The following is a 24,254-nucleotide window of genomic DNA, read 5'->3' as shown; positions in this document are numbered from 1 at the left end:
GCAACATGAGACAAAATTAATAGTAATTTTTTGGTAATGTAGTTTCATTTCAGAAAGACACTATATCTCTGCACATTTCAGCCTGTCTATTTTCCCACCTAACACAACTGAACTCTCATAAAATATCTTGTTCAACGATCTGGGTATGACCATTTGGAAAAAAATGCCAAAATGGTGTGCCCTAAGTACATACAAACTTGCGTGTGTCCCGTAACACAGAAAGTCTAGGATGTGAAAGGGTTGATCCTGAAATTCTTACCATATGAGTGACTACAGCAGAAAGAAATTCCTTTTCACATTTTTGTTCACTGAAATGGAACCAAGTTAGAATAAAAGGATAGACAAAATTATTGTATGTATTTTTTGGAGACTTAAAATTACTAATGCCATAACAGACCTGGCTCTTATTTGCTGACTATATACTCAGGTGATGTTACAGCAACGTCCTGTGCTGCATCTTCCCCATCATTCTGCATTCCTTCTGAGGCTTCATCTGTCTGTGGAAAACCCAGAGTAGATACCTGTGTTGAAAGAAAGTGAAAAGTCAGGAAGTAAAATCGTTGTGATCAGGGAAGAGAATGTTGGGATGAAAGCTTATTTACCAATTGTCCAATATCAGAATAAGAAGGGATTTGTCTTTGTGCTACAAAAAGATGGCATTTTATCTCAGTAATGCTCTGTAACATATGGCCGTTGCTTCACATTATAACATCCCACTTTACAGAGAGCACAACTATTGCCTTTTGCTCTCTGTAGGGTTGTTAGCAGCTGAGCAGTTCCAAGTAAATAGCATGCAAAGCATCAATACACTGGGCACTAGCAGTGTCAGTACTGTAGGGTGTTCCTTGGGCTTCTGCTATATCCCGTGCTACACATTGAATATTATGTTGTGTTATGAAAGTATCTATAATTTCTAGCCCCAATAAATACTTTTTCCATATAACTTCCACAGATTATTAATGATTTGGTTGTTGTCCTACTATTATTGGAAACTGGTTTTGACTATTTAAAATAAAATGTCTCTTGCCTTTTCAGTCTGGAGATGTCTAACATGCAAGATTCACAACAGTCAAATGGGAAGTTATCTAAAGGAACTCCTTTGAAAATACTCATCACAATAGGCAGGTGCTTGGCACTAGATTTTAACAACCAACACCAAGAATATTGTATTTTCTCCCCCTTTGTGAGACACAATGGTATGATTAATATTCCATTCTGTCTTGTTAATGAATTACTTTCTGGCCATACTGTTAAAGGAAACAGTAATTTTCCTAGATACATTTCTAGACTTAAGTATCTTCGGGTGAATTTTAGTACTCCTGACAGTAAAGAGCTGCTGGCACAAATCAAAACCTGCAATAAAAGTCATACAGAGTCGATGGTAACAAATTTGTGTAAAAACACTCTGGGCAGGCATATATATTCTGTTGCCTCTAGAAGCTGTCTGAGCTGTTCTTTCCATAGGAGCTTACCAGTAAGTTTTTGTTTGCTTGTTTTATATGGCTCCAGTTGTTAGCTCCTATATCAAGCTGCAGTAAGTTATTTGATGCTGACATCCAGGTTCCCTTGAGGATCCTCGTATCTTACACTTCGAGCCTGAAGAAAATACAAAATTATTTTTCACTAGTTGTTGCCAAAGTAGGTGCAGCTTTGTAGAACATGTTGATCTTTATGACAACTAATTATAAAATAAGTAAGGTGGTAATGTTCCCAAATATATCGATGTGCTCTCTTCTGTATTTTTTTTTTTTTCATTTCTGAATTTAGTCCTTTTTTCCTCCTTTTTCTCCTGTGCAACATCAATAGTATGTCATTGTTGAACCATGAAAGTTCCCTGATTTGCTTTCACCTCTTCTTGTTGTCCTCATACATCATGTTCTTACAGTGCACTTCCGTATTGCTATTTCCCTGTCTCTCATCTTTCAAAAATAACTTTTATGTCCAAAGTATCATAACTCCCTTTCGTTAATTTATTCCTTTCATCACTTCCTATGTTTCCTGTGTTCTTTCAGATACCTATTTATACAAAATGCATAAACCTTGATAGTATAAGCAGCAAAAAGAAAAAAATATTGGTCAGAGCTGAAAATAAAGGATAAGCAGATCAAGTTCAGGACTCATGGGAAGACTGGCATTTTTTATGTTCTCAACAGCAATGAGAATTGAATATTCATTCCTTCTTCTAATTGTCTGATCCTGTTAGTATTATTCATTGGGAATATCCTGTTAGTATTGTTCAATAATTTTTAAAATTAATTTCATTTTTCTTTTTCCCAGACAGGACCAAGTGAAAAATGATCTGTTGGAAAAAAAGTAGTTGGTGGTTTTGTTGGAACTTGTATTACTCCATATAGAGGCAGCAAAAATGTGCAGGTTTTTCTTCAGTTTTTATTCCCCATTGCTCATTAAATTCTGTGCTTAAATGGAGACACAATAATTGTCTATTGGTAGGCATTAGAAGCCAGGGTTATACAGAATTACACTTTTCCTTCTGATATTTAGGGATCTACCTCTCCCAAGAGAGCTTAAATTATGAAAAAGGTAAAGGGACTTACCTAGAGGAGATTCCTACCTGTCACAGCAGAGTTAATCTTGGCCAGTGAAGCCCATGCACACTCCCCCCACACCCTGCACATTCTCATCTTTGCCCTGCAAGCCTTAATGTTACTGTAATCCCTGATATTAGTTGGTGCCTTTATAATTAGATGGAATTAGATGGAACACTTTTATCAGTGAATCAACAGTAAGATAGTTTCAAAGTAAAAACTTGACCAAAAATTTATCCTGAAGTGGCTGGCAGTTCAACTTGATGATGGTTGTAGGTCCCTTCCAACTGAACTATTCTATTCTATTCTATTCTATTCTATTCTATTCTATTCTATTCTATTCTCATATAATAAATATATATGTACTTTAATATATTTATTGCTTTCATTATTTATGATACATTGAATAAATGTATGTAAACAATGTCTTATTTTGGTTATACTTTTCATTCATTACTCATATGGATTCAGCAGGAAGCACTGCTCATACAAACTTGATAAAAAATATCACATTTATCAAAATTACTGTCCTGGCTATAAGGTTTTAGAACAACATCTTATTGAAAAAAATTATAAGTACTTGGACCCCACTGTACTTAGTCTTGATGACTCTGTACTCTGAAAACACATCTATGATGTTGCTCGTAATATTATAGTATATAAAACACAATATGCTTGTGTGCAAAATGCCAATACTTAATGGTGTGTAGGGGTTATTTTTATTTTTTTACCTGAAAAAGACTGACAGCAAGATTTTGTATGGTAGGTGCCCTCTTTTCTGTATGTATAGTAAAGTGTAAGTATCATACTTTATCAGTATCAGATATCAGTAAAGTATCAGAATAAAAAAATAGTACAGATTACTTTGTTGATTTACCAGTATATAGAAAATCACGATGACAAGAACAAGGACCATGTGGCTTGTCCAACCAACCATATTATTTCCGCTTTGTTCACTGTTGTCTGATAAATTCTTTTTCTAAGAGGTATAGAAAAAAGGTTAATGTTCACATGTCTTGTTTATCTTAATCTGTACTTGGGCATGTAAAAATCACTCTTTGCTTGGGTTGCAAAGGTTGTTTTGTTTTGTATTGGGGTTTTTTTTTCTGCTTCAGCACTGCTATTTCATCATGATACAATGTTCTGTTCAGCACAGGAACTGTAGGCAGCCTGCTTCAGTTTTGGGTGAGCACAGCCTGTTTCAGAGACAGTCTATTCTAACATTACTGTCAGATTGTATTGAAAATAATTATGTAACTGCCATTCCAAAAATAATGTAATCGAGAGACATCAATGAAGAACAACGTGGGAGGCAAAAAAAGCTAGAGAGTAGCAATTCTGAAAATTTCCACAATCTTAAATACGAAACAGATGTTTGGTAAGAATGATGGAATGTTTGCTGAGACTTAAATATCTGAAGATAGATTTATTTGAGTTTTAAATCTCTTTAGAGCTTCAGCTTCAGAATTAAACACTTCACAGATTATGAACTCACCAATGTTGTGCCACCTTTTCCCCAGATTTAAATGCTAGTGATATGAGGAATTGTTACAGGTTTGTTGTTCCATGAGAAAGCTTTTTGGTAATTAGTAAAAAAAAATAAATTTTGTGTTGAAGTTTTCATATTTGTAACTTAATTTAGGAATTTGATGTCTTAGTAATACCATAATTTCATTGAAATGCAGTACAGTGTACTACCATAAATGCTTCGGGGCATTCATCTGAATGCCTTTCTATTTGTTTCATCTTTTAATATGTAGGAGGGTAAAATCTGATTCTGCACAAAGGGTCAACAAAATTATTCATTGAAGTTCTTGAGGAGCTGTGGACAGCTGTTCTCATTCTATGTGTTACAAGTTTTGGTCTTTTTCAATTGAAGTTGTGATTGTACATATAAGAAGCTATAACGCTGGTGGCCCTCCTATGTATAGTCACAGCCATTCATTTATTTTTCTCCCTTGCTTGAGATTTTCTACAGTTGTGCCACTTCAGCTGTTTACCCACTTAGTAATAAGATCTACAAACCAGTTTGTCTATTTATAGATATCTATATATCTATTAATGTGCTTATATAAACAGTTTGTATAGTTATCTGTTGTTTATATATATTTCTGTTTTATAAAATACATATTCTCCCTGATGGCAAAACTCATTGAAAAGATTCCTGCAGCTTTGCACCAATTTATCATTCACTTGTTTGTGTTGTGGTGATAAATGTTTTTTGATGTAAAATCAAACAGATTTTTAAAAATCCCTCTGAAAGGATGATGGTGTAAAGCTTTTGCATATCACTGTGCTGTAGAGGGACTCCTCTAAGTGTCAGTTATTGTGCCGGATACCAGCTTGGGTAGTGCTTCTATAATGTTCATCACTGTGGGCTACAGAGAGAACTGAGACCATCAAACATCCAAGCAATAGGCTAGTGTTTGAATTGTCTGAAAAGTTTTGTTTTGTTTTTTTTTAAAGAAAATCTTGTCATGTTCAGGAACATAGAAGGAAAAAAAATAGACATTTGCTATGATCTTTAGGGTTTTGTCAGTCACTAAAGGTCTGAAGGAAGTCTACAAACCTAGAACCAGATTGCCCCATGCTTAAACCAAAATATAGTTAACTAAATTCCTGAGGTAATCTCTTCAGAAATCTTGGAAGTTTTCTACCTCCCAATAAGATATTTTAATGGATGATTTAAAGGGGTGAAAGCATAAATGAGTCAAGAATATCGGATTTTGAAAAGAGTGTGGTCTTTTTGTCTCCATGTTATGGATATTTTCCCACAGCACATGTTCAAATCTTCAAAATGAAACTAGACAAAACAGACCAAGGCTAAACCAAAATGTTAAGCCAGATCCAAAGGAGGTCTGAGATTTTTTCACCACAATGTTGTATTATGTTAGAGGGAAGAACTGTTCTGTCCTTTGTATTTGTTCAGTTGTGAGACCCATGAAAGGCCAGTAAATTATATGTACTAGACAGTGGCTAAGTTACACCTACTCTAATCTCACTGGGATTTTCCCCATTCTAGGGAATTCCCAGGAGTGGAGAAAGCAAGTTTTGTTCAGTGATTCAAAGAAAACAGAAGCAAAGCTAAATTCTAGAGCTTTACATTCTATTGCTTTTTATTAAGTCAGTTTTAAATTCACTATTTCTGCTGCTGTTTTCCTACCCGTGTTCATCTTCACCTTTCTTCAGGAATTAAAGAAACCTGAATGTTTATTTTGATACTATTTAAATGACAGTCATTTTAAGCATTTTTGGTGATATTTAATCTGATGTAGAAATTCTCTTCCCCTCTGAGTTGCCTGATGAAAATATTGTTGGGGCTTTTTTAGAGAAAAATATTCATGTGCTTTGCTATTTTCCTTTCTCATACATGCCGTTCTCTGAAACGTACTGATAGTCTCTGCTTTTCCATATATCTAATGAGCTAAGTATATTGTACTACTTAAGCAAACGTTAGCAACAGAGCATTAAGTGTTTTCAATACAAAGTACTATCAAGTGCAAGTTCCAGCTTTGGCTCAGGGCAGTCTGGCTGTACTGCTGCCAGCAGAGGCTCTCCTGCTCCTCCCTTCATAGGCCCACCTTAGCTGCTGGATAATGAATTGGACGAATGCACTGATCCAAATGAAAATGACCCTTTGAACAAAAATGTTTTGAATTAGGAAGCTCTGTAAGCAGTAAAAGCAGTGCTAGAGGAGTAGTGGGGAAATGCTGTGAGAAGAGGGTATGGCTTCACATCAGTTTAAGTTGACAATAAAAATACATCTTTTTAGTTTTCGTGTGTTGAAAACAATGAACAAACAGTGGTTAGGTGTGAAGAATCAGAAGCAAACCATGATTAATTTCAGGATTAATTTATGCAAATTCTACTTCATATGCATCTCTCCCTTTCCCCTTCATACTTTCTATCTCTGTATGTGATCTAGTCACTGCTTAGAGGGGAACTTTTTGAGAAAACCCAGAATATCGGGAAAGGTGCGCTAATGACTCAGTACACTGTGCTTTCACCTCTGATTCAGTGCTTCAACACTGTAGTAAAGGGCTCTATTCTGGTTTTAATGCCATCCCTCCAAAGGGATGTTTATCCTTAAATACAAAGGCTAATCAGCTCTAGCCTCTAAGGGAGCTCGCGGCATACACTGGAAGGGAAGCTTGCAGTTAGTGCAGTGGTAGAATACTTATGTGTGTGCCTTTATTCGTCCCAAACCTCTGAAATGTAAGTGTATGTAAGAGTCTTCATTTGTCACAAATGTGGGCAGCATTCCTGTGTGCTTTACATTTAAATATTGTTTTATAAAAACTCAATTGAAATTATGAGTGATTATATTCCTTGTAATGTCCAAAGTAATTCAAGATGTTTCAGTCTGAACTTTCCTCTATAAATATGATTCAGTTGTACCGTGCACAATTTGCAAAACATACAGTGATTTTATTTTACTTAGAATGTATTGGGAGCTTTCAAGTTCAGTTTCTGATTTTTCATAAGACATAGGAACTTAGTATCCTTTGCACCATTTAAAGGTGAGCAGAATTTGTCATGTAAGCAAGGAGGAGTCTGTTGAATAGTAACTTATATTGGGTTTTTCAGGTCAGTGTTTTCAAATTACGTCAGAAGTTGTAAACGGCTTTGCAAAACATTTTATGTAACAATTCTGAATGCCAATGTGACATTTTTTCTAATTAACTTATTTAGCCTAGTTTTGGAGTTACATTAGCTGTTTCATCACTTTTAGGCTATTTTAGGTATTCTTTGTGACACCATGAATAAGCCAAGAATTTATAGGGTTTCTTAATCATACAGATTAGTCATCACTGCCTGCTCATAAAAGAAGCCTGAAATGCTCATTAAAATTGTCTGATGTGAATCAAAAGTTAGTATAGTTGCAGAATTAAATGATGAGAGAGTACCATTGTATTGGCAAAGAAGCCTGTTACAGGACTGCTGGTTTCAGTGAAAGTTAAAACTACCTATATAGATAAGTACTCTGAATTTGTTTCATATGGAAAATAAGAATGGGCTTCTGGAGTGGAGAATTGGTCTGGAATGATTGGCAACCATGTCTAAAATGAAATATGGTGAAGGTTTGTTTGTAGAGAGCTACAGAAAGTTGCTGCACGTTTTTGCTTGGTCTGTTTTAGCTTATTTTAAAAATTGACCAGTTATAAATCACACTTGCACTTGATCCTTTGCCCTTTGCCTTGTACCTTTCCATCAAAGCAATAAAAAAGGTCATTTCCCTGTTTTCCACAAGCTGTTTGAACCCCACAGGCAGTTGTTATGCCATGCTACTTGAAACACTGAGACCGAAATTCTCATCTCATCAAGCCTGTTTTTTCACCAGTGAAATTATGATGCTTCCACTGGAGTTGCATGTTGATGCCAACATAAAAGAGAGAAGAATCAAGTCATAGTTTGGCCACTGTTAAAGCAACAATATTTTTTATGGTTGAACATACTTGAATATGAACTCTGAGCAGTCCTATTAGGAGATGTGTGCTGGAATCACAAAAATTTTGATTAAAAATATATTGATTTTATGGAAGCAAATTCTATTTAGAATAAGCTATAATCTCTAAAAAAAAAACCAAAAAACTGCCTGAGGAAGAAAAATGAATTGAGAATTGATGCCATTTTCATACTGCAGAATTTAAATGAGAAGACAGTGTGAGCTGGTAGATTAAGCTGATCTCTCTTTTTGGTTTTGCCCCTGGCTTCTTAACTGACCCAAGGCATGAAAAGGCAAAATGCCTTGACTAAGTTCCATACCCGCAAAACAGGAATAATGTTGTTCTGCTTTTTAAGGTGTAGTGAGATGTGTGGATGAAAGGAACTACACAAGAACTGCTATTTGTTCTTATTACCAAGGCTGGATGAAACATCCTTCCTTACTGAATGGCACCTAATTTTAGATGTGTATGTGCGGTACCCTGGCAGTAGCTGAAGAGGAGCTTCCTCAGCTGAGTCTTGTGGCCTTCCTTCTCTGGTCCACAACCATCTCTACTTTGGCTTCCAGTGGTGAAAATGGTGATAAATTGCAGATATTACAATTAAGGAATATTGTTTATGTATTACTGTTTATTGATACTCTTTATTGTTGCACCTTTTTCCTTGAGAATGTACAGTTACTCATTGTTGGAAACAATTTCCTCGATGCTGCTGTGGGCAAACAGTTTTAGCTTTGCTGTATTAGGAACCTAGCAATCCTTTCCATATATATATATATATATATATATATATTTTATATATATATATATATATATATGTGGTTATAAGTTTATTTTTTAAAAGCTTTTGTGTTTTTAATGAAAATGGTTTAAACATTTCGCAACAAAATGTTCCTGGCTCTGACTCTGAATCTCTGGAAATGAGTGCTATGAGCTGTATGTGTGACTCTTCGGGGGTTTATCTGTGGCCACCCACACAAAAGAAACCTGGTGACTGTGTATGCCATCCTAAAATCTGGCATGCTGTGCTAGTGAGTGTTTCTGTTAGTGAGGCTGCATCCCTACCTGCATCTCTCTGGAAACTATAACTACTGATGAAGCACAGACCTGTAACAACTCCTTCAAAGCCAAAACGTTAATTTCTGGGAGTTTGGGACTTGTTTGAGTTTGCTAGTTTCATTTTAGGTTTTCTTGACTTTCTAATGATCCTAAACCTTTGGACTGACGAAACTGAAAATTGGAGGGAGAAAAAAATGTTTGCTTTTTCCTGAGAATAGGCTGTGCTCTGTCATTAGTTCTGTAAGATTCTGCAAACACCCATATACCCCAGAAGGTGCAGCATAAGCTAAAAAAGTAATATACACATATTCTTCATATCCTTTCAAAAAACAATCTGTAGTGATTGCCTAGTGCAGAAGCATAGAATCCTAGAACATTCAGAGTTGAAAGGAACTTTAAAGATCATCCAGTCATAACCTCTTCTGCCATAAGCAGGGACACTTTACATTAGACCTAGGCCTTATCCAACCTGGCCTTGAATGCTGCCAGGGCTGGGGCATTGACAACCTCCCTGGGCAACTTGTCTCACCACCCCCACAGTGAATAATTTCTTGTAATATCTAACCTTTTATTCTGAATTGGAAGGCTGGCAATTTTCAAAGAGTCACAGAATACTTGAATTTAGAAAGGCCCACAGTGGATCTTCTGTTCCAAGCTCCCTGCTCAAGCAGAGTCATCCTAGAGCACATGGCACATTGCATCCAAGCAGTTCTTGAATATCTCCAGTAAGGGAGACTTTCTGGGCTCAGTCACCCACACAGTAAAGAAGTTCTTCCTCGTGTTCAGGTGACAACTTTCTGGGCATCAGTTTCTGTCCACTGCCTCCTGTCCTATTGCTCAGCACCACTGAGCAGAGCCCAGCTCCATCCTCCTGGTACTCTCCCTTCAGATACTGATAGACTTTGATGAGGTTCCCTCTCTGGCATCTTTTCTCAAGGCTGAACAGGCGCAGCTCCCTCAGCCTTTCCTCATACGTGAGATGCTCCAGTCCCTTAATCATCTTTGTTACCCTCAGCCGGACCCGCTCCAGGGGCTCCACAGCTCTCTTGTCCTGAGGAGCCCAGAATTCAGTTTTTGAATTTTGAAGCTGCTGTGAGATTTATTGGTAAAATGGTATTTTAAATTGACAAACAGAGCTGAAGATAATCTCTTCATCATTAGGTTGGATTTTTCTGCATTCTTTCAGTCTCCCATTCCCCTTTCTATCCCGCAGACTTCTGGAAACTGTCTGAGGTAACTGTTGTTGACTAAACAGGTTGTTACTACATTATAGAATGCCTTTCCTTTCCATGTGTTGTGAACTTGTTTGTAGAGTAAGAGATTTAAAAATGATATTTTTAGGCCTTGTATCTAGAATGCATGGCTTGAGAAGGCAGAAATGTTGGTTATCTGAGTGTTGAAAATGCATCTTTGGGTTATGTATTTTAACAGAAATTACGAAAGTCAGGTAGTGTTTGCATTCTGAGAAATTCTACCCTACAGTCTTGGTGTCTTTTACACTTTTCAACTTTTGTTTGAGATAGCAAAGCATCTGGCAGGGTTAACAAAACTGCAGTTTTGTTTTGTTTTTTTCCAAAATGGAAATGAAATCAGAATACACTCCTGATGGCTTTCGGCTTGTATTAGTGCATCTGGTTCTGGGCACCCATCCGCAGAAGGATGTAAATGTAATTGGACTGCATTCAAGGAAAAAACAAAATGCTGAGAAGTTGTAAAGCTTGATTTGTAAAAGAAAAACTTAAAAAAGAAATATGTTAAATATGTACAGTGTGCCTGCATGACAGCAGAGGAGAGGCAGGTTTTGGTAACTATTACAATTCTTAGGGGTGTGAATATCAACAGCATGAAAAATTACTTAAGGATAGTTTAAGAAGGTATAATTACATGTAATGGAATTAAATGAACTATATGTGAACTTGAGCCTAATGTTACAGTAAAAAATCCCTATGAACAGGGAGACCTATAGATTCATGGTTTATCTGTATTGAGTTAGCACGGGGGAATCCCAGTCAGGGATCAGGTACAACTTCTTCAGGTACTACATGAAACATGAACAAAAGAAATGCAGCCCTTCTCTTGAGGGGACAAGAAACTTGACTGGGTGGCATATAAGAAATAAACTTAAACTAGTGGGATGTGGAGTAGAACCCTAAAAGGTCTTTCGAATAGTTTTCAGTCTTACTGGCTGGCTGTTGAGCCATTTAGGATTATAACGATGTAACTCTTATTTTGAAGATGCTTGTTATCTTAAGTCACTAATGTATGTAAATATTGCTTTAAATTGCAATAGCCTTACTACACGATTGCCAAAAGCTGGAGAAACTATCATTGGACATAAGTTTTTTGTTGGTTTTGGTGGGAAAGGAGCCAACCAATGTGTCCAGTCTGCTCGACTTGGGGCCAAGACCTCGCTGATCTGCAAGGTAAGCATTGACTTGCTCTTCAATTACAGCTGAACTGAATGTTCATGCAAATTCCAGTAAACCTTTTGGTCACTTACCAAAGAGCTTCTGGTATGTTTTTAGCTTTTTAAACTCTCTCTCTAATTCTCTTTTCTTTTTCTTATTTCAGCTATAAATTTAAGCATGGAGGAGGCTGTTTAAGAACACTGCCAGAACCAAAGACTAGTTGGCTACAGATCTGACAGAAATTGCATATAGAGAAGGATTGCAAAACTTAGGTTGATATGCCATGGAAAAGAGAATTGGGAAGAGTTAGACGTGTTCAAAATTTAAGAAATCTTGATTAGGCCTTCCTCTTTATGTTCCCCACTGTTACAGCAATCAGCATTTCATTGATGGCATTCAGGTGCTAGAAGCTACGGTTGCTCTGAAATTTACTTTGTAGATGATTAAAAATCTGATACTCACAAGCCAGTGACAAATTTGAGAAGGAATGTAAAAGTGCTTTGAAGTATGTCATTACTTGAGGTTAAGAAAGCGATCATTTCCAAATTCTAGCACCTTTGTGTGCTGTGGGATATTTTTGCCTACTTTTCTGAAGCATCTGATGTACTGCAGCTCTAAAGACTTACTCAAGGACCATTGGACTGATTCAGCTTGGCAGATGCTATATTCTTACAATGCTTTTCTTTGATTTTTGTCATTAAACATTATAAGTTTTGAGTGATCATTACTACGGTTAAGATCAAATTTTTTCTCTCTGTAGTCTTTATTGTCTATCCTGTGCTAACTGTAGATGAAACTTCAAACTGACTGGACATACTTTGTTTTTTGCCATAGCTGGGGAGGATGCTAAATTTGTTGGATCATTGTCTGTCAAGGATTTTTTGAGAAGTACTGCAAACATCTCAAGGAAGCCTCCCTCATTGTTCTTTCAATTCAATATTTAGACTAAATAATGCTGGCTATAAATTTAAATTACACCTGAAAGCATTTCTGTGAGTTATTATCACTAGTTGTTCTACAGTGTGGGGTTGGGTTTTTTTGGCAATGTTTGCGCTTCTGTCATATTATGTATATTTCATCATCTTTGCATTCAAGAACGATCAGATTCAAGTACAAGATGAACTGGCAGTGAATTCCCTTATAACATTTCCTGCTAAATGTTAAAGGGTTTTTTTCCATTGCAAGTGTGAATTTTGCTTAATTTTTTTAATGGTCTAGCCCTTTGCTCAGTGCAATGGAAACATACACATTCATAATAAAATTTAGTAGCTACTATATTTTCTAAGTACTTTTTAATAACATATTTCTGTTATTTCAGTAAAACCCAGTCTTCTTTCTTTCTGTCTTTCCATATTTCTGTCTCTCTGTCCGTCTGTCTCTTTCTCCTGTTTTCTCTTTCTTTCTCTTGTGTATTTGTTGGAGAAAATATTAGCATTTTCTATTTTTTTAATTTTGAAAGTTGTTATTTTTAAAAATTGCACTTTATAGCCTCACAAAATACTATCTCATCTCATAGAAGTCTCATATACAGTCTTATATCTGCATAGGTTAATGAGATATAAAATTTCTTGCTTAATAAACTATGAAGAATTGGGCAATAATGAGCCTCTGCAATTACATTATTTTTACTGCAACAACTAATCAGAAGTTGGTTCTTTAAGCTGGATTGCCTCTAACATACATACTCTGTGCTCAGTTACATGCTTCTGTTTTGGTCATATTTCCCAACATTTTTTATCTAGTGTGGATGCAAAAATTACTTCTACAATCTGAAGTTCAGAAAATGGAATCAGTATTAATATTAAAGGGACATTCTGTTGGAGTGTGGCATCCTCTTAGTACGAGTGTAATTTAGACAGAGGATGTCCTCAAGAAGACTGGAGATTGACATCTCAGATCAAGTGACAAGGAATTCTTCATATCTCAGAGCTTTAAAACACAAGAGTCAGTATTTGGTAAGGGTTTGAGAGAGAGAGAATTATAATGACTTACTGTTATGATTAGAGATACCACAGAGTGCTGTGGAATTTAATGTAAAAATTGTAAAAAATGTTAAAAATTTGAGTTTTGGTAGTGGAAATGCAAACAATGTTCTGTTTCCTGCCTGGATGTCTCTGCAAGTGGCCACTGTTACTCTGAGTTATCAATGTGTGTCACAGTAGCAGTCAATTTGCTCAGTCCTGTAAAATGATGTATTAATTGGATAGTTACAGAGAAATGTAAAGGATTCCTTTCAGGGTACTAAAGGATCTAAGCAAATAAATTAATTGCTCAGGTTCATAAAAGAACACTGTTGCAGTACTGAAAAAACAACAGTGTTCTAGAGAGATTTCAAACTCCCCTAACTATTTTCTTTCTTTTTGTCGTGACCAATCCCAAAAAAATCTGTTCGGCATCCTAGAATAAGATGGTGGAGGGATGTTGGTCTGAAACACATTGTATGTGCTGAAAAAGGTTCTGCTTCTGAAAAACAGTTTGGAATGATCTTCACTGGACATTGCTGATATTGCATGTACTAAATTCTGTTTAAGCCATGGCTGCATTTGTTTCCTACCTAGAAACAGGAAGTGTTGTATTACCATGTTGTGTAGTCTTTTTAAATTATCCATAAGCCAAATTTAAGTTAAAGTGCTATAGGCTAAATTCTCACTTCATTGCATGAATATAGCTGTATCTCAGATGCAGGACAGAGTATGATGGGTATCTTCAGTTGCTTTTTCCTTTTGTATTACTGTCTTATGCTTGTCTTTAGTACCTGTATAATTCCCTAATGATAAAAAAGAGTAAACACTTGAAATGAAAAAGAACATATAAAATAAATTAAAAAATTATCAAAAGGTACATCCTTTTTGTTGTTCAGGTACAGATGAGTTTGATTCTTAAGCTGCTAGAATTCTAGTTGCTATGATGCCAGCCAGCTCCCTAGCTCCATGTGGAAAACATGATCATAAACAGGGAAAACCCAGACTGAAAAATACTGATGTATTTCCACTTATTCTGATATGTAAACTGCGTGACAAAAATGCTTGTACAAATGGCTTTGTTAAGAAATGAAGAAACAAGAAATGCTGTTTCAGCTCTTAACAGTGTTCTGTGGTCTGCAGACTGAGACATCTATTTTTCTGTTTTTCCAATAGTCCATCTATCAGAGTCTGTGCAAAAGCAGAAAATATTTAAAACAATGTTATATAATTTGACATGGTCAGTAAATATGCCTTTAATCTAAACTGAGTCTAATGCCCAATACTCTTGTCTTCCTTGGGGGTAAAGCCTGAATGGAAAAATAAAGTCCTTCAAATGCACTAGGATTAACTGGGTTGGATACTGATGAACTAACATGGAAAAAAGTCTCCAGAGGAAAGTGACCTCCATGGATACCCCTTGGAGGGGTTCCCTCCAGCACTGAGATGTCCTGCTGCAAGTGAAAGTACCATGGCTGATCTCAGCTGCTTTGACAGTTGAAAAGTAAGGAATGCCTGTCTGTCAGTCATGCAGGATGCAGAGCTGAAGGAAGGAAGTTTCAGTTGAGCTTTTGGAAGATGGTTATGAAATATTTTGTTGCTGAATTAACTGAGCAGATTGTGAGTTTTGTTGTAGAAGAATCATAGTAGCAAGGGAGGGAGAAGGTGATACCATCAGACTGAAGGTATTCCAGAGCACAGTTTTTAGGGTGCAGAGGTGAGCACAGCTCAGGTTTAAATTGCAGATGGCTGCAGTCATCCAGCCTAAAGCAGTCAGAAGAGGCAGCTCCTGACAACCTGCCCTGTCTGGCAAACTGGGAGTAGTCCAAAGTACAAATATACTCAAACATGAAAACAATGACTAACACATTGACCCAAGAAAATGTTGGGTTGTTTGGGATTTTTTCCATGTACTAGACCAATGTTCCATCTGGTTAGACTATTCTGACCTTAATTGCTGTCCTCCTTGCTGAAAGACCAGGACTATCCTTAATAATGCTTTAGAAAAAAACCTTCTAGATGCTGTAGGAAATGAAAGTTTCAAATCATGGTTATGCAATCAAATATGTGAGGAGAAGGATTATCCAATTTAAATTTTAGAATTCTGAATCAAAGTGTTTGATTCTTGTGATCACTAGCTGGTACTCAGGCCTTCTCCAAGCTTTCTAAAGACTGAACTCATATATAGACAAATTTCTAACAGCAGTCAGTAGAGGCAGCTGCTTTGTGCCTCTAGCAACTAAAGTACACCATTAGCTGTGTAGTGCTGTTTTATGAGAAGATGGATAATTGGTTAGGACTCCTCTAGACCCATAACCAGGATCTCAATTTGGCTTCTAATTTGAAAACTGTTTCTTTTTTCCTCTTGCAAAAATACTTTCTGTAGCATTAGTTAGTCTTTGACAGTGCTCGGATACACAACTCACTCTTGGAATTGGGAACATGTGCTATGCATGCTGAAGACAGGCTAAGAGTGGTGACTCAAAAGCTTTGTTGGCTTTATAAATATATTTTAAATGCTCGTATGATATTAAGCAAATTAAACTATTTTTTTCCTCCATGTACCTCATCTCCTTTGTTCAGCTTGTGTAATGTAACAAAAAGAAATGTATATTAGTTTGAATAAACAGCAAGCAGAATTGTTTTCAGCTAAAAAGATTAATGGAACTGAAATTACAAGCTTTTTAAGTTGCTATTAAAAAAACAATAGACCATAGCTTGACTCCCTAACTCAACTTGATCTGCTGTTGCTGGATAATGCAAACAAAAAATATTGAATTTTTAAACAGTACATTTAGTACGGAGAATTGCAGAAATTAGTAATGCTGTGTTTATCATCACTTTCTGTCCCATAGACACAGTTTGATATTTTTCCACCAAGGAAACTTGAAGTAAAAAATTCAAAATACAAACTGCAATTAAGAAGGACACCTGAATTAATGTCAATGCTTTCAATTCAAAGGTGAAAAATTCAGTACATGTCCAGATTTAAAAGTCCCCAGAAGTTTCAGTGTCAGAGGAGCACAGGGATTGTACAAGGATGAAACTTGAATATTGCAACATGGGTGTTTGTAATAGAGCAGGAGAAAACTGCAGAACACTGTTCTTATTGTTTGCTAATACTATTAGTACATTTTTACCATTATTTCTTAATTTATTATTTGTTGATTAATAAGGCAAAGGGCTTCTAAAGACTAAAAGTGTTGTATTTAAATTATAGTAGAGCATTTTGTTGTCTAAAGATGGTCTATTTATCCTCTCACCTTTCTGTAAAGAAAACCCATTATTTTATCTTTTGTATAGGTTGGGAGTGATTCCTTTGGCAATGATTATGTTGATAATTTGAAGAAGAATGGTATTTCTACAGGTAAAATTTTACTTTAAATGTTTTGTATTATTTTTGAACTTCAAAAACTGGTGGTGGAGGATTTATTATTGTTTTACCTTATTAGATATGTTTTACCATTCAGAACTATGAATAACTGTTTTGGTGTAGCTAGCAGGAATGAAGGAATATGAGAGAGAATATGGGGACTCCTGAAATCAGCTGTACCACTAAAAATAAAATGTAGTGTTATTGCCTCTAAATCTCAGATGATTGCATCATTGCAAGTCACCTGAAGATAATTTGCTGTTATGCAATTGTTTAGTCTGGCATTAATTATAATAATGCCTAGTGAGAAATTGAAAAATTCATTCTGATTACTCATTCTCAACTTCACATTGTCAGAGGAGGGATGGAGTGGAAATTCAATGGTAAATGCAGTACATTTCACCTTTGCTTTGTGAACCGACCCATGCAGTCAGTTTAGAGACTGCAGCTGATGTTAGCACACATAAACACAAAAATCAATGTTAAAAGGCTTTCAGAAAAAAGGGAAAATTAGGCATCCACAATATTCTATTATCTTTTACCTTTGTAAAACCAATTCCCTCTCTACTGAGCACTGCTTAACTATATGATACCTTTTTTGTCTACACTACCCTTGTCTCCTTTGGGGTGGACAAGGATGGACAGATGTAATCACTCAGTGGCAATTCAATATTCTGTTTATCTCTTCTGTTTAATGTGCAGCCACAGCTTAATCTATTGCCTTATTCAAGTCCTGCCTTAAAGACAAAATTATCAGTATTTTGTGGGCTTTTTTTAATGCTTATCAGTGTAACATCTAAATATTTCACAAATGAATATATAGCTTTATTCATTGTGTATCTTTCAAATTAGGCAAAAAAACCAAGCAAGGAAACAGTGAAAGCATGAAAGAATGAAAACAGTGTCTGTTAGTGTACAGTTCTGAATGTCTCCAAAGCATGCCTACCTTGTGTCTTTGATTGTGTAAATAAAGCAATTATAATGCATACCACTTAATGAAAATGCATATGCCACAAAGAACCTTAATGTTTTCTGATTTAAATTATTAATCTTGCAATCTTAACATACATTTTAAAATAATCTTTATAGCAATAAAAGAAAAGTGTAGGGAAAATATTCAGAAATTCCATCATATTGTAGTTCATTGATACCTAGGTAGATCAGTTGAAGGGCTGGAATGTTTAGGTCCAAGGTCCCAATTTCTGCTGATTGAGTTAAAAATATCTCGGAATTGTGTTTGATTGCCACCTCCTCCATTGATCAGCCCTGGAGAAAAGTAAGATACACTCCTGGTGAGGTTGATCCAGGATCCTAACTTGTATTCCTAGATATGGAGGCAAGGGTGATTCAGTGTGCTCAGAGGTTTTTGCTCAAGATGGTCTTATTTCAGTCATAGGTTTTTTGTCCTGGTTTAATAATTTTCTAGCATATCCTTGTTGTTGTACATAAGGATACTGGGTACTGGATGAAAATCCTTGGGGTAATGCCAGTTCTGCCAGCTCTCATAACTTGAGTCCTTGTTGTATGTCTTCATGTTGCTCTTCTGTTTCCTAGCATATCAGCACACCCCTTTTCTTTCCAATTCCAGTCTGTTTTGTAATTTTCCCCTTTCCCTGTCTTCTTGTCTTCTACAACCAACCAGTTGCCAGTGCTGCTCAGACCATTTAGATCTTTATTGATCCGTTGTTCCTTTTCCCACATTTGAACCGGGCAACTTGCTGCTCATGCTGCAAGAGCATTGAGAGTACAGAAGACACACATTCTCTGCTTTCAGTTCCAGTGTGCAGAATTCATGGTGAAAAGAAGCTGTAATTGCAAGGGAAGTCCTGCTCTGATCCTGGTAACTGAGCTAGACAAGGGTACCTCCAGGGCGAATACCTGCAAGACTTCAGCAAAACCAGATGAGCATGATGTAAGGTGTTTTTTCTGCCTTCTTCAAATTGGAGCAGATTGTTAAACTGGCCATAAAGGCACATCTTGAGAAAGAAGCTCGCTTTTGCCCAGCATTAAATCCATGTTCTACAGTGTTAGAACACCAGAGCTCCTTAAACAAAAGGTCACCAGAATTTGTCTCAAATAGAATAGTAGATTTTTTTTTTCAAATACAGTTTGTGGAGAAGAAAAAAGAAACCCTCAACTTTTTGGTCAGTTTTCTGCTACAGTGCTACTGGTTTCTACTACCAATTTCCTATCATTGGTTGGTGTTTGACAAATTTGCTGTCAGCTGAAAACAGGTTCTTATAGTAGGAAACATGGAACAATCTTTCTAACAGAAAGTGCTGCCAGCATCATGTTAATTTCTCTGAATAATAGTCCATAGGGGATACATATAACTCCACCACTTCCTTCATAGCATTAGTTAATATTGCTGCTGAAATGCAAATCTACACAGAATGAGATGCTGGGTTGTTTTAGTATTTTTGTTTTTCTTTAGCCTTGACTCTATTGTTTCATTGGATAAAAGAAGTATTTCCAAGCAGGAGTAGAGTGCTTGAGAAGACTGTATAAATAACATGCTTTCTCTAATGCAGAGATGTAGCCAAATTAAAGAATATTGGACTCGTATTTCGTTTTGTGGGTGTAAATTAACACTTTTTGTTGTTGTTAGCTTCTCTGGCATTGTTGCACATGAAAGAGTAATTAGCATTTTTAAATTGCTGGAGGTTATGGGTTCATTTTAGATTTAATTCAATTAAACTGCGTCACATGCTATTGGTTGAAAGTAATGTATTGAACTAGTGCATGCTCTAACTTTTCCCTTTCTTAGCATTTGTAGGTCAAACTACAGATGCTGCTACTGGAACTGCTTCAATAATTGTCAACAGTGAAGGTACATATTTCTGCTCTGAATTGTCCTCTTTGTTCTGCCTTTACAGCCATAAAAGAAACCTTTGCCTTATCACTGTTAATTGTGGATTTTTTTTCCTACATTTTTCTTTTTTTTTCAAGACTTTATTCACACTTCATTGCACTTCTGTTTATTGCAGGCAATGTAGATTAGGTACCTAAAAGCAGCAGAATCTGATGCTTAAATTAGCAGTGTGATAGCCATATTTCAATCAGCCAGCTGAGCTATCTAGTTTCACATTCCTGAACATGCAGTGTATTAGAAGGTTAAAGCTCTCCTTTTCCACTAGAAATTACCCAGCAGTTTTACTGTAGAATCATTTAGGTTGAAAAAGACCTTTTAAGATTGTGGAGTCCAACCATTAACCCAGCAGTGCCGAAAGTGCCACATCTACATGTCTTTTCAATACCTCTAGGGTTGGTAGCTCAGCCACTACCCTGTGCATCCTATTCCAGTGCTTGACAACCCTTTTAGTGAAGAAATTTTTCCTAATATTCAATCTAAGTCTCCCCTGGTATAACTTGAGGCCATTTCCTCTGGTCCTGTGAGGGAAAGGTTTGCCTCCTCAGGACACCAAGTGAGTCATTATGCTCTCAATCAGGAAAAGGACTTGTCCTCAGTATAAGTAGAAATATTTCTGTTGATCTTGTAATTTTACCACAAAACTTGATTTCAAGTTGCATCTGCAGTGATGAGTACACATTAAAATGGCATTTTTTTCCATGTTAGTTTTCCTTAGCCTATGCCTTTGCTGTTATTTTGCAGGGGAAGAAATAAAGATTTGGCTTGTTTTCATATTCTTTGTCAAGAGTGCTAAACTATCCTCAGAAAACTTTATATCTTTTCCTCAAGCATAATTTAATCAGCCAGCTGATCAACCTAGTTTTATATTGTCCTGAACACACAGTATATATTACAAGGTTAAAGCTCTCCTTTCCTACTATGACTTACCCATCACTTTTACTATAGAATCATTTAGGTTGAAAAAGACCTTTAAGATCGAGTCCAACCATTAACCCAGCACTGCCAAGTCCCCCACTGAACCATCTATCTAAGTGCCACATCTGCATGTCTTTTCAAGCTATTTCCTCAAGCTATTGAGAGCCTTAAAATAAGTGTGTCTGAATCAAAATATAGAGCTCAGGACTGATAATGTTTATGCAAACATAACAAAATAAGTGTGATTGGATTAGTTCACTTCTGGAGTTGCTAAGAAGCTTCATTTGAACAGTTACCACAACTTAGCTGACACATCAATTTAGCAAGCTACTATGTAATCTGATGGTTGTACATTGGGCTACAGCTCAAAATGGGAAAGGAAACATAACTATTTACTCACGCAGCAAAACTGGGAAGGAACTGTGACTAAAGGCAAGCCTACACAGGAATATTCAGGAAAATTAGGCAAATTAGTTGGAGATGTGAGCTTAATTTTCCCTAAGTAAGATTAATCCAAGCCTTGCATGACAGCTCTAACTCAGAAATAAGGTAACACTAATACATTGGATAACCTGGATACTTGCCTGTTAACTTCGACCTCCTTTTCTGGGTTTGGATTAGCAGGTAGATTACACAGCAACTCGTGACATTTACACTGCCTACAGTCACTATGGCCATTGTAAACAGGAGGGACAGTGGGAATCCAGTACTGCTTCTGGGCCTCACTGTTTTGTACGTCTTGCACTAGGTTTGCTGTCCAGACTAGTTGAATAAGAACCAGTCTTATAATTTCCCAATTCATATGCATGGCCAGCTAAGATAAAAACAGTCTAAACTTGAATGAACAGAGGATGACCTGTTAAAATTTTACCACCAAGAATTTTTTGAAGGATAAGGAATAAAACAATCTTGTGGATGTAAAACCTTTATTAGGCCCAGGAAAGGGAAATGGATATTTGGGGCCACGAGGTTCACAGTGGGCTAGCTTACATGTTAGTGTCAGTGTGAAGGGTATATGACAGTCTTGTGATTCACATAGTGACATGAATAATGCATAAAGTCATGTAGTTTGTGCCTCTGAGTAACTGAAAAATCATATGCTAAGTTAGCACTGCCCTCAAATTTAATTTAAAATCTAGTAGAAGAGCAAACCTGGTCAGAACTCTGCTCTAAAGCAAACAGATGCACAGAATTGGTAATGGTTCTCGTTGTTACTTCTCTCAAAAACCATCTGGCGCCTGAATTGAGCAAATTGCAGTAAAATAGCAGTACTTATGTGCTTTGCTGTTGCAAGAGACATTTTCTCTTTTTTTCTGTAGAAACCTGGCTGATTTGACCTAAGCAGGCTTTACAGCAGTTTTGAAAGGGCTTGTCTACACATGCATGTTTTACTGCAGTGGCTGTGCTGGCATAGCTGAAACACTACAGCACTCAATGGACTGATGTAAAGTAGTTTCTGCTAGTTCAAATTATACATGAAAGGGAAGCATTTGAAGTTAGGGTTTGTGATGCTGTTTTGTGTTAAGATGAGGAACAGATAAAAACCATAGCTATCATCTCTTTAAATTGACAAAATTTCATTGCTGTATTGTTACACACCTAACCTACCCTTCTTACCAATTCTTTACATGTACTGATACTTGGGGAAAATACCAACTCAAACCAGCTGAGAAAAATCACAGGGAGAAGTAGGAGATATAAAAGTAGAGGGTATATGATGCTGTGATGTATGAGTGAAGGCAGAGCAAAGAAAAGCTGTAGAAATCAGAGTCAGATGAGGCTCTGAAGTGAATCTTCCCTGATGTTACCTGTCTAACTGGCACTGTAGAATTTCTTGGAAGTTTTTGACTGGTTACTGAATTGCACAAGTATAACTCACCCACTATTGTAATTGGCAAAGTGCTAAAAACTGGAAAATATCAGGCACATTTGATACTCTAGAAGTTGATTATATTCTGGGACAATACAGTATAGTTTCAATAAAAGATAGAGAGGTTCAATCTCTGTTTTAACACAGAATGGTAGAGAGATGTTTAACAAGTTTATAGAGCTGCACTGAAAAATGTGCAGCCCAGAGATGCTGCAAAGACCTCTGGGCTGGTCTCAGAAAGCTGTGCAGAAATATTTCTGGGATCTTGTGTTCGTTTCAGTTGTTCTCTTTTATGCTGCTGCCTTTTCAGAATGTTTTGCTTTGACTAAACACAAGTATACCAGTATCCTGTATACCCAAATCTGTACTTTCTCTTTTAAGGATAAAAGCTGGTACATCCAGCTGCTTTTCTTAACACATTTTCTTTGAGGTGCATCACAAACCCAAGGTTTTGTTTCCCCTTCCAGTCTGCTTTCTTGCTACTAGCTCTGTCACTTAGCATCACTTAGCACACCTTCTGCTAGCAGTGTGATATTGGATGGCAAGAGCTTCATAAAGTGATGATGTGTTGTACTTTCACACACACATGTAGTGAGGGAAAAACCCTCTTTGTGGATATTTTTTTACATTATTACCTCTGAAGGTTATTGCAGCTTTGTCCATATCTGGTACTGACTGTTGATGGTACCATTATGTTGGCCTAACTGGACTAGAGGTTTGAACAAGTCTAACATTCATATTCATATTCCTAGCAAAAATTCAGTGGAGGCACAACAGAGTTTGGCAAGTCATGATTAAAATTCTCTTGATTATTGCAAGTTAGGACTTGAAGCTCACCTACACACACCACTGCATGATAACCCTCACTTGAGACAGGCATTGTGCTGACTTTATGATAAAGTTATTAATCATTCATGAATAGTGAATAGACATTATTTTGTAAGTTGAGTGTACCTTCAGTACCAAAGCACTACTAGTAAAAAAACATTCAAAATATATATTTAGGTAAGGCTAAGTCAACAAGGCAAACTTAGAATACATATGTCAACTTGTTTGTGTTACACTTTCCACAGAGGAAAATCTTTGGTTTGAACCTTCAGGTTTATGAAGAAATGTCACCTGAATTTTAGAGACTTTCTACATATTGACTTTCTTCATTAGCTTGAATGTTTTATGTGCAAGACTCTTCAATATTTCTAACAAGTGGTTGCCTAGAAATTATGATACCATAACACACCTCAAATCCACCCTCATATTCATGAACTATGTGATTTGGCAGTACATGTTTTTCTTGTAACATTCTTTTCTGATCACAAATATAATTTTCTTCTGTGTGAATTATTAAGCACAAGCTCTGCAGCTATTGTTATAATTACACTGTTTGATCTGTTTGATATTTTGATTCATTCTAAGCACTACTGATGGTGTTTAGGTTTGTCATCACGTTTTAAAGATATTTATTGCACTGTGGCGTTGACTGGTTTGACATTTGATTTTTCCACTGGCACTTCTTATCTGGTGTCATCTATACAATGACCCATGTAAAAAAAGGTCTGGCTTGAGTTATCCATCTTTCTAAGAACTGTCAGTAGCAGTTTTAGAAGCCCAACTTAGGACAATTTTTATATATCCAGCATTCATCCTGACTGGACCCAGTCCCCATCTGGTGTAAGCCTGTGCAAGCTTATCAGTTTCATTTAGCTGTTACAGCTTATAGCAAGTGTGAAAGTGGCCCTTAATATTCTAGCTGATGTCTGCAAAACTCAAAGTTATATAGATGTTCCCATCAAAACAGATATTTTAGTC

The 24,254-nt window shown here is 36.4% G+C and overlaps 1 protein-coding gene across 1 annotated transcript in view; it reads left to right on the top strand.

Moving 5' to 3' along the window:
• RBKS (ribokinase) overlaps window positions 1–24,254 on the top strand; it is a 72,198-nt gene that overhangs the window by 8,306 nt on the left and 39,638 nt on the right. Inside the window, exons 2-4 of the mRNA XM_053973983.1 lie at window positions 11,340–11,472; window positions 16,722–16,785; window positions 19,559–19,621. Coding sequence (XP_053829958.1) covers window positions 11,340–11,472; window positions 16,722–16,785; window positions 19,559–19,621 — 260 coding nt within the window. The remainder of the gene's footprint in view (window positions 1–11,339; window positions 11,473–16,721; window positions 16,786–19,558; window positions 19,622–24,254) is intronic.

The sequence above is a fragment of the Vidua macroura genome, chromosome 3 (genome assembly GCF_024509145.1).
Source record: "Vidua macroura isolate BioBank_ID:100142 chromosome 3, ASM2450914v1, whole genome shotgun sequence".
Lineage (NCBI taxonomy): Eukaryota > Metazoa > Chordata > Aves > Passeriformes > Viduidae > Vidua > Vidua macroura.
This window is presented reverse-complemented; position numbering and strand designations above follow the sequence as displayed.